The 11012-nt window shown below is 39.6% G+C and overlaps 2 protein-coding genes across 4 annotated transcripts in view; both read right to left on the bottom strand.

The window, feature by feature from the left end:
• The window catches only part of Mcph1 (microcephalin 1), a 401136-nt gene that overhangs the window by 285084 nt on the left and 105040 nt on the right, over window positions 1-11012 (bottom strand). The window lies entirely within an intron of this gene.
• LOC116070718 (guanylate-binding protein 1-like) overlaps window positions 2232-11012 on the bottom strand; it is a 22132-nt gene continuing 13351 nt past the window's right edge. The window contains 8 exon segments of the mRNA XM_031342168.1: window positions 2232-2410; window positions 2413-2466; window positions 2680-2782; window positions 3437-3649; window positions 4249-4529; window positions 5317-5565; window positions 6302-6498; window positions 6753-6862. Of these exon segments, the coding sequence (XP_031198028.1) occupies window positions 2232-2410; window positions 2413-2466; window positions 2680-2782; window positions 3437-3649; window positions 4249-4529; window positions 5317-5565; window positions 6302-6498; window positions 6753-6862 (1386 nt within the window).

The following is an 11012-nucleotide window of genomic DNA, read 5'->3' as shown; positions in this document are numbered from 1 at the left end:
GGGATCCTGTGATTCTGGGATCCTGTGATCCTGGGCTTGTTAGATCACCTGGGAGTGTGGCTTTCTCTTGAGTTGTGGGACTGGCTGCAGAACTTGCACCCAAGGTCTGCTCAGGACCCCAGCCCAGACAGACCAGAAGGATCCCTAGTCACTGGGCTGGCAGAGTTCCTGTGTGCCTGGCCCTGCTAGTCCCAGTTACTCCCAGTGTTGGGACAGATGTTGGTTCCTGCTCACCTCTGATCCTGGGTGTGTCAGAGTGCCTGGGAGTGGAGCTTCCTCTGGGTGTTGTGGGACTGGCTGCAGAACTTGCACCCAAGGTTTGCTCAGGACCCCAGCCCAGACAGACCAGAAGGATCCCTAGTCACTGGGCTGGTGGAGTTCCTGTGTGCCTGGTCCCGATGGTCCCTGTTACTCCAAGTGTTGAGACAGATGTTGGTTCCTGCTCACCTCTGATCCTGGGTGTGTCAGAGCGCCTGGGAGTGGAAATTCCTCTCCCCAGTTGGTTTTTAATTCTCTTTGTCACTAAGAAAAACTTTAAACTTTTGAAGCTCCAGCCTCCACTCTCCAAAGAACTAAGATTATATATTTTTTTATCTTATATTAACTTGCATTTCTTTCTTTTATGCAAATAGGTTTATAGAGTCTTAAGAAAGAAGTGAAGTTAAATCATAAAGAGCATAGCTGTCAAAATATAACAGATGTATTGCTGAAGGACGTAGTATGACATCCCTGCACATTGAAAACTTAGTTACCAGGCATGGGCGATTGATGATCAAGCAGGCATTTAAAAATAAGTAGCACAAGGGAGCAGGCTGAGTCAACATTTAGGCTTCATTTAATTTCATGCTAAACAGAAATGGAGAGAAAAGGAAGCTGGATAGAGGTAAAGAGGGTGTTACAGACTGGAATTCAGTTCTAAGCATCCATGTTATGTGCTCACAAGCACATATAACTCTAGCTCCAGGCGATCTGAGTCCCTTTGTGGACCTCTCTACATGTAGTATGTAGCACACAAGCAAATACACACACACACACACACAAATACTTATTTATTTTTGATGAAGAGAACATAGACAGATGTCAAGGCCCACATGAGAGAAACAAAAAAATGGAACTCATGCAATGTAACGTGGAGAGGCAGAGCCCCAAGGACTACATGTCCTGAGGACTTCATGCTGTTGTAGTTTCTCTTTGCTCGATGCCCTTACATCACATCTCTTATAACTTTTGAGTTGTGTGAAAACTCTAAGGGAGTTTCCAGTTCCCCACTGGGCAATATTATTGGCACTTACAGTTATAGTGTTTGATCTTTTTCCTACATTGCTGCTGGAGATTAAGGATTCATCCACCAGCCTCAGAAAGAATTTAGAGATGTAGATTGATAGCAATGGCCACCACCTTAGGATTTGGAGATGTAAATTACTATTAAAGTTAGGTTAAGATTTTTTTTTTGTCAGTGGATCTGATATAGAACATCTTAGAGAACAATGTAAAGATCAGAAAGGTGTACTCTTCATACTAAAGCTGAGGATTTTTTAAGGTCAGAAAACAAAATCAATGGTAGCCTAACTAGTACGTGCTGATGTGACTCTTCTTCATGAAGTTGGATTGGTGTTCAAGTTGATGATCAATTTCTTGTTTAGATCTGTGATTCTTTTTAGATTTTTATGAGGTTACTTTTAAGATAGAATAGTTGATTCTTTCTCAAAGAAAGCCCACAATTAATGAGAAAATTATCTTGCTTGCTTACACTTTGTTAATCTATAGCAGGATGCTTAGTTACAAATGTATATTAGTTCTTGGGATGATTAGGTTTTTTTTTCTTCACCCGTGATATGTAAATGTCTTCCATGTAAAGGTGTTCAGAACATACTGAGGTTTTTTATAATCATTCACTAAAAGAAAAGTAGATTGTAGTCACATTTTAATTTCTATTCTGCTTGAAAGATTTTTCTGGGAGGATAAGTTATGTGTGGGGGGGGGGGGAATACAGTTGTTGGAGCTTGCTCATTGGAGCCTTGCTACATCTACCCAATGCGTGAATGTGTGTGTACGTATGTGTGTATGTGTGAAGTTGTTCAAGCTTGCTTGTTGGAGCCTTGCTTCATCCACCAAGTGTGGGTATGTGTGCGCTCTCTCACACAGTTCGCTGGGCAGAGAGACTCAAGCTTTGACCCCTCAGTAAAGTCTGCTGAGTGATTAATCACCCCGACTGTACATCTTGCCTCAATTTACCCTGAATGCTGAAACTCGTCTTTGACAATGTTACAATTAAGTTGTGTTCTCAATATGGCCTGCTGTTGCTCCTTCCTCAGCTGGGCCTGTTCCCTCTCTATCTTCTCAGTCAACTCTTTCACATGCTCCTGGTAAAACTTCTCCTTTTCTTTCATCAAGTGGTCACTCTGTTTATTATTTCCTCCAGTATTTTTGCTGTAGCCTTTGAAGCTTCAGCTTTCACACGCTCCACTGTGAAGGAAAGCCAGAGGAAGGTGAAAATGTTACCCTCTTCTTCCTCACATGCATCACTATTTCTGATGACATCACAGGGGTAGCCATGTCTGATGCCAGGCAGTAAAACGTAACTCTGTTCCTTTAGCCATGGTTTAGGATCCCAGGTTTATAAGGACTTAAACATTTAACAGTTTTCAAGGGTATGTCGTCCTTTAAATTGTGCCTTACCTTCAATCTCCTTTGCCTTTTCTCTCAGAGTCTGGTCTGTCTGTAGAATTACATCAGCCAAATCCTCCTTGGACTGCAAAAATTTCTGCAGAGCTTCTTCAGCCTTTGCGTACAGAGAGTGTGAAATTAACAACAGGAATGACTGCAAGCTTTTGTGCTACCTCTCTACCCAACTTTCTTCTAATAACAACAGTCAAAGAAACAGGCACGTAGTCCACACCGACCCCAGGAAGGAATGTCTGTTATTGGAGGCCTCTGTTGGAAAGCAGAAACTGTTCTTTTGGACTGAGGGCTCTAACTTTGGAGTTAATGGTTCTGTGGTCATAGATGTGGAAGACATAATCCTCATGGAGAACAAAGAGATCAGAGTGAATGAGAGAGGAAGGAAGCATGGGGTTGAGAAAGATGATGGACAGAGAGACATGGGATGATATTATTTAAAGATAATGTGAAGCCCAAACTGATGAATTGTAAGTTTTGTTTAAGGAGTTGTCACTGAGTCCTTTGCAACACAAAGAGTCTAGCTGAAGCAGCAGGTGACAGTAACACTGGTGGCTAAGGTGGTCAGTTTGAACTCAATTGTTAAGTGAATGCACTGTCACTGATGAGTGAGCAGGATATATCCAGGATGATGACCTTACTGTATGGGATACATGAGGATGATGTGCCTGGAATGCAAGCATTTCAAGTGCAAATAAAAGAAGCTGTCCCAGTCTGATGGTAAGTAACTTCCCAGAAGACACATAATTGTGATTACCAGAATGCCCTTCTTGGGTTCCTCATAGTAATTTTTCTTCAACTCCTTTATCCTCCTCATAAAAGCACAGTATCCCCCTGGCTTAGAATAAATCCCCTGTTTTACATCTTCTTCTAATGGAGTGCAAAGATCCTGGAGCAGAACAGAGCAGTGATCTGAGGAAGCCTGAAGATTCTTCTTACACAGTTCCTCTCGCTTTGTTTCCAACTTAGACTTCAGTGAAAATAAAAAAAAGAAAAAGAAAAAGAACTAGAGTTTAGAATTTTGGGGAGCGTTTCTTAAAAGAAAAACAAGCTCAAAACCCAAAACAAACCGAGGAAAACATATAACCCCTGACTATGTATCTGTTCCCCTGACGCCAGGTTTTGCCAACATTATACTTCCTGCTCATCAGTGAAGTTCAAAGCAGAGATTTACATCTTTAGATGTAAACTACTTTTTCAGCTTGGGCCAAAGATGGTCCAAGGAATCAACATGGCTCAATGTTAATTTGCCTCAAAGGCTAAAATTTCTTTTGGTTTGAGTATTAGATCTGACTGCTACCTCTGGGTATATAATTTGATCAGGTACACGAATCACTTCTTTGTTCTAAGTCAGTGAAGGAGAATATTATTAGTTTATTCATGAAAGCAGAAATGTTTTAAGGTTTTGAGCATATGATAATCCATTTTCTTATTGATTATGATTATTAATAGGTAGCTGTTACTGTTTTGAAATCCAGTAACAGTTGTCCCCTCAAATACCCATTTAATTTCTTCATAGAATTTGGCCTTTCAAAATCTACATCCAGGCAAACGTGAGAGAAAAATTACCCCTAATTCCTTTAGAAACACTTGATTAAAATGTTTGAAGGAATTTTCTATGAATATCCTGATGGCTTCTCTCTCACAGGTCCTGTGCAGGTCCAGGAGCTCCTGGAGGGTCTCTGTGGGCAGATGCACCCTCTGGCTCATGTGCTGGTCATAGTGGGCAATGGCCTTTTGCAGTGCTGCTGAGTTCTCTTTCTGGGCCAAAGCCAGGACAGCACTCTCCATGCAGGGCAGAGACCCATTGCTGATGGTGCTCACATAGGTTGTCACCAAACTCTTTAGTCCTACAGCCAGTAAACAGGTAACTATTTTAATATTTGCTACAGATGGATGAAGACAAGTCTATTCTGTGAAATTCTAGGTATGTCAGTCATTGATGCCATAAAGTATCAGTGTCCTTAGCATTGTTTGGGAAATGACAAATGGAAACATCCCAGCCTCTGTCTCACACTGATGGAATTAGACTTTCCTCTTAGGAAGATCCTCTCATGAGGTGTCTGCAACCCCAAAGGCTAAGAATGCTGGATGGAGATTACACAGGCCTGTGACTATGGAATGTTTTCATCCATTTTAACATAGGCACCATGAGAACAGGTTCCACACCTCCATCACGGTTGTCTGTGTCACCAATGCAGTCCATTGTGAGCATCATTCCCATTGGGGAACAAAGCATGGTCTCCCAGTCAGAAATTCTCTATCAGGATAATTAGAATAAGTAGCATTGCCCAGGAGAACATTCTGTGTGTGCTAACCTGACAAAAACTAGATCCATGTAGATTGTTTTGTACTTACGCATACATTTTAAGAGACGTACTTATTTAGTGACAAACTATTTGGCGAATACAGGGCCAGTTTTGCATTTTTTTATATATATATATTTTCTTTTGCCCCCTTTTCTCTGTTCCCATCAAGAAATTCTGATAAACAAAATTGATTATAAATGATGGTATCATCTACATTTCAGCACTACACTGGTAATAGATTAATGGTTCTTCAAAGCTGAAGTAAGTCATTGCTGTCTCATGATACTGTGGCCTATACAGTGAGAAGATAGTCTGTGAAAGGACTCACGTGGTCCATTGACCTTGTGGCCTCCTAAAATCATTTTAACCTTGGAAGACCTGAAAACATAGGAACAGAACTCTGCCATATGTTCCACGAAGTCAGAGTCCAGGTCTTCATCCTGCAGACATTCAAGCTGGCCAAGCTTCTTCCCGGGTGCCGGGCGCTCAAAAACAAAGCATTTCTTTGTTGGGAAGAACTTACAGATACAGAGCCGAGGCAAATTAAACTGTTTTTCTTTTTCTCTTTGTCCAGTACCTAGATGGACCAGAAAACAAAAACAAAAACAAAACAAACAAACAAGCAAACAAAAAACCAGAATTTTCAGCCAGATGTTAGAAGGTAAAGACATATCCTTTAATTTGATCATGTGAGCTTTTGTAGTCCTGGAACGCTGAAAGCTGAAGCAGGAAAATTATAAATTGAGGCTACCCTGGGTCACATTGTGAGTCCCTGGAAACACAAAACAAGAAAATAGAATGGGACAGGAGATGGGGTGGTATCTGCTTTAATCATTTCAGTCTTAGAAAAAGTCTCATTGCTCTGGTAGCTTCTATTGTAAGGATTCGACCCAATTAATGTAGCTGGACTGTGTGCATAGACATGTAAAGCCACATGTACAGTATCATGTGATTTCCACAGACTTCTGACAGGATTCCCACAGTTGGACAAGGACACTGATAAAACTTCATTCTCTTTTTTTCCCAAATATGTCTTCATTGTGCACAAATCCAATGCAGATAGAACACATTTAAGGGGAAAATGGAAGACAAATTTACTCATAGAACAAAAGGGAAAATGTTTCACTCAATCTGACAAGTCATACATACATTAAGCACTAATTCTCAGGAGTCACTAGCCAGAGGAAATAGGAACTGTGAGTATAAGAAAATTATGATAGAAGCCAAATTATCAGGGGTTTGTTGTTGTTGTGTTGTTTTTGTTTTTGTTTTTGTTTTTTGACAATCTCATTTACCAGTTATAAGTCTCTTACCTTGAAGAAGCTTCAGAGAATTCTCTAGGTATTCATCTGCTGAGATAGGTTGCCCATTTACTTTCAGTTCAAGAGAGAAGTCTCTCAGAGTCCACACAAAGTCTGGGAAGAAGCTCACAAACTCATCTGAGTCCCCTACTTCATCCTGGTCACAAGGGGATCTTGCTCTTATTCTGTCTGTCAGCTCTGTCACATAGCTGATCAGTTAATTAAGGAAAGCCATAGAAACAGCTACAGCACCAACCAAATCAAAGAGTCTCAATTCTGCATTAGTAACACTTCCTTCTGAACCCTAGCTCAAAGTCTAATTTCCTTAGCCTTTTTCTTCATCTCAGTGTGAACACTGTACCTATGTATAAATGAGTTATTTTTATAGTTTATGCTACATCAGCCAAGATCCTGACTCACAGAAATGCTTCATGAAGGTAGGTCTGAACCTCAGAAAGGATACTGCAGCTGGTCTATGGCCTGCTGGTTGATGGCTCCCATGCTGTTGTAGACAAAGGTACTGCTTAGAAGAATAGCCAGGGCAAAGATCCAGCAGTCGTTCTGGTTGTCACCCTGGAAATCAGGACACACATCAGTCAGGAGTATATTTTGCACCTCTGACATTTTCCAGATCAGCAGTGGGAAAGCATGTTCACAATGTTAGTAGGAATATTAGCCTTTAAAAAATGAAACGTCTGTAATCTATGCAAGGGTACAAAACCAAACAACAGCAACAACATTAACCCTGCAAATGCTGGCCAGAGTACTTTCAGAGTGAATGTTCACTTAGTTTACAGATTCATTTTTAAGATTCTCACCAGGGCTGCTGAGTATTTTTTTTTAGTGTTGTAACACTGCAGAGTATGATTCTTCTGTTATACAATCCAGTCTTCTGAGAATTCCCATCCTCATTGTAGGCTAAACATGACTACATGCCATGTAAGTATGAATGAATAGGGGGCAATGATGATGTTCAAACTCTTATTGAAAAACTACAATGATTTTCTCTCTGGTGACATTCTGAGGCAGGACCAGCTAGGAGGCTCAGGCCTCAGAAGTGGCAGAATAGCTGGACAAGATACTTTCTACCTCCCTGTACAACTAGGAGGAACAGCAGATCGACAAACCTCTGCACACCTTTCCTGCAAGCAGAGAGCTTCTCTCCAAGGAGTGCTCTGACCCTAGGTCTCAGGTAGGACCAACTGGGAGGCACAGGCCACAGAAGCTGCAGCCCTCATTCATCCATCTGCACCCAGGAGGGATGGTTGATCCACAGACTTCTGCACACAAGTCCTACCAAGATAGAGTTTATCTCCCAGAAGTGCTGACACAGGCTTACAGACCCACAGGGGGAACAAACTCCACCTAGAGACAGCAAGAACATCTAACAGCAGAGATTAACAGATGACTAAAGGCAAAAGCAAGAATCTTACCAACAGAAACCAAGACTACTTGGCATCATGAGAACCTAGTTCTCCCACCACAGCAAGTCCTGGATATCCCAACACACCGGCAAAGCAAGATTTGGATCTAAAATCGTATCTCATGATGGTGATAAAGGAATTTAAGAAGGACACAAATAAATCCCTTAAAGAATTACAGGAGAACACTGGAAAACAGGTACAAGCCCTTAAAGAGGAAACACAAAAATCCCTTAAAGAATTACAGGAAAGCACAACCAAACAAGTGAAGGAATGGACCAAAACCATCCAGGATCTAAAAATGGAAGCACTAACAATTAAGAAATCTCAAAGAAAAACAACTCTGGAGATAGAAAACCTTAGAAAGAAGTCAGGAGCCATAGATGCAAGCATAACCAACATATACAGGAGATAGAAGAGAGAATCTCAGGTGCAGAAGATACCATAGAAAACACTGACACACTGTCAAAGAAAACAAAAAATGCAAAAAAGCTCCTAACCAAAACATGCAGTAAATCCAGGACACACTGAGAAGACCAAACCAAAGGATAATAGGTATAGAAGAGAGTGAAAACCTCCAACTTAAAGGGCCAGTAAGTATCTTTAACAATATTATAGAAGAAAACTCCCCTAATGTAAAAAAAGAGATGCCCATGATCATACAAGAAGCCTACAGAGCTCCAAATACTTTGTAACAGAAAAGAAATTCCTCCTGCCATATAATAGTCAAAAGACCAAATGCATAAAACAAAAAAAGAATATTAAAAGCAGTGAGAGAGAAAGGTCAAGTAACATATAAAGGCAGACCTATCAGAATTACACCAGACTTCTCACCAGAAACTATGAAAGCCTGGGCTGATGTCATACAGACCCTAAGAAAACACAAATGCCAGCCCAGGCTACTATACCTAGCAAAACTCTCAATTACCATAGATGGAGAAACCAAAGTATTCTATGACAAAACCAAATTTACTCAGTATCTTTCTACAAATCCAGCTCTTCAAAGGATAATAAATAGAAAACACCAACACAAGGAGGGAAACTCCATTGTAGAAAAAGCAAGAAAGTAATCTTGTAACAAAACTAAAAGAAGATAACCACATGAACAGAATTCCAACTCTAACAATGAAAATAACAGGAAGCAACAATTACTTTTCCTTAATATCTATTAATATTAACAGACTCAATTCCCCAATAAAAAGACATAGGCTATCAGAACGGGTAGGTAAACAGGACCCAACATTTTGTTGCATTCAGGAAAACCACCTCAGTGACAAAGACAAACACTACCTCAGAATAAAAGGCTGGAAAACAATTTTCCAAGCAAATGGTCCCAAGAAACAAGCTGGAGTAGCCATTCTAATATTGAATAAAATTGATTTTCACCCTAAAGTGATCAAAAAAGATAAGGAGGGACACTTCATATTCATCAAAGGTAAAATCTACCAAGATGAACTCTCAATTCTGAACCTCTATGCTCCAAATGCAAGGGCATCTACATTCATTCATTCATCTACATTCAAAAAGAAACTTTACTTAAGCTCAAAGCACACATAGCACCCTACGCAATAATACTGGGAGACATCAACACCCTACTCTCTCCAATGAACAGAACATGGAAACAGAAACTAAACAAAGATACAGTGAGACTAACAGAAGTTATGAAACAAATGGATTTAACAGATATCTATAGAACTTTTTATCCTAAAACAAAAGGTTACATCTTCATCGCAGCACCTCATGGTACCTTCTCCAAAATTGACCATAAAATCGGTCACAAATCAGGTCTCAACAGATACAAGAAGATTGAAATAATTCTTTGTATCATGTCAGATCACCATGGACTAAGGCTGCTCCTCAATATCAACATAAACAATAGAAAGCCCATATACACATGGAAGCTTAACAACACTCTACTCAATGATAACTTGGTCAATGAAGAAATAAAGAAAGAAATTAAAGACTTTCTAGAGTTTAATGAAAATGAAGCCAAAACATATCCAAACTTATAGGACACAATGAAAGCAGTCCTAAGAGGAAAATGCATAGCTCTAAGTGCCTAGAAAAAGAAACTGGAGAGAGCATACACCAGCAATTTGAGAGCACATCTGAAAGCTCTAGAACAAAAAGAAGCAAATTCACCCAAGAGGAGTCACAAAATAATCAAACTCAGGGCTGAAATCAACCAAATGGAAACAAAAAGAAATATACAAAGAATCAACCAAACAAGGAATGGGTTCTTTGAGAAAATCAACAAAATAGATAAACCCTTAGTCAGATTAACTAGAGGGCACAGAGACAGTACTCTAATTAACAAGATGAGTAATGAAAGGGAAACATAACAACAGACACTGAGGAAATCCAAAAAATCATGAGATCCTACTACAAAAGCCTATACTCAACAAAACTGGAAAATCTGGATGAAATGGACAATTTTCTAGACAGACACCAGGTACCAAAATTAAATCAAGATCAAATAAATGATCTAAAGATTCCCATATCCTCTAATGAAGTAGAGTCATTAGTAGTCTCTCAACCAAAAAAAGCCTAGGACCAGATGGGTTTAGTGCAGAGTTTTATCAGAATTTCAAAGAATATCTAATACCAATACTCCTCAAACTATTCCACAAAATAGAAACAGAAGGTATTTTACCCAGTTCATTGGAGGAAGCTACAATTACTCTGACACCTAAGCCACACAAAGACCTAATGAAGAAAGAAAACTTCAGACCAATTTTCCTATGAATATCAATGCAAAAATGCCCAATAAAATTCTTGAAAACCGAATCCAAGAACACATCAAAATGATCATCCATCATGATCAAGTAGGCTTCATCCCAGGTATGAAGGGATGGTTCAATACACGGAAATCCATCAATGTAATCCACCAAATAAAGAAACTCAAAGAAAAAAATCATATGATCATCTCATTGGATTCTGAGAAAGCATTTGACAAAATCCAACATTCCTTCATGATTAAAGTCTTGGAAAGATAAGGAATTCAAGGCCCATACTTAAACATAGTAAAAGCAATATACAGCAAAACAGTAGCCAACATCAAACTAAAGTCTGCCCACTCTCTCCCTACCTACTCAATATGGTACTTGAAGTCCTAGCCAGAGCAATTAGACAACAAAAGGAGATCAAAGGAATACGAATTGGAAAGGAAGAAGTCAAATTACCACCATTTGCTGATGATACTATAGTATACTTAAGTGACCACAAAAATTCCAGCACAGAGCTCCTAAACCTGATAAACAACTTCAGCAAAGTAGCTGGATATAAAATTAACTCAAGCAAAT

Source organism: Mastomys coucha, unplaced genomic scaffold (assembly GCF_008632895.1).
Source record: "Mastomys coucha isolate ucsf_1 unplaced genomic scaffold, UCSF_Mcou_1 pScaffold22, whole genome shotgun sequence".
NCBI lineage: Eukaryota > Metazoa > Chordata > Mammalia > Rodentia > Muridae > Mastomys > Mastomys coucha.
The sequence above is the reverse complement of the archived record's forward strand: the minus strand, read 5'-3'. Positions and strand labels throughout refer to the sequence as shown.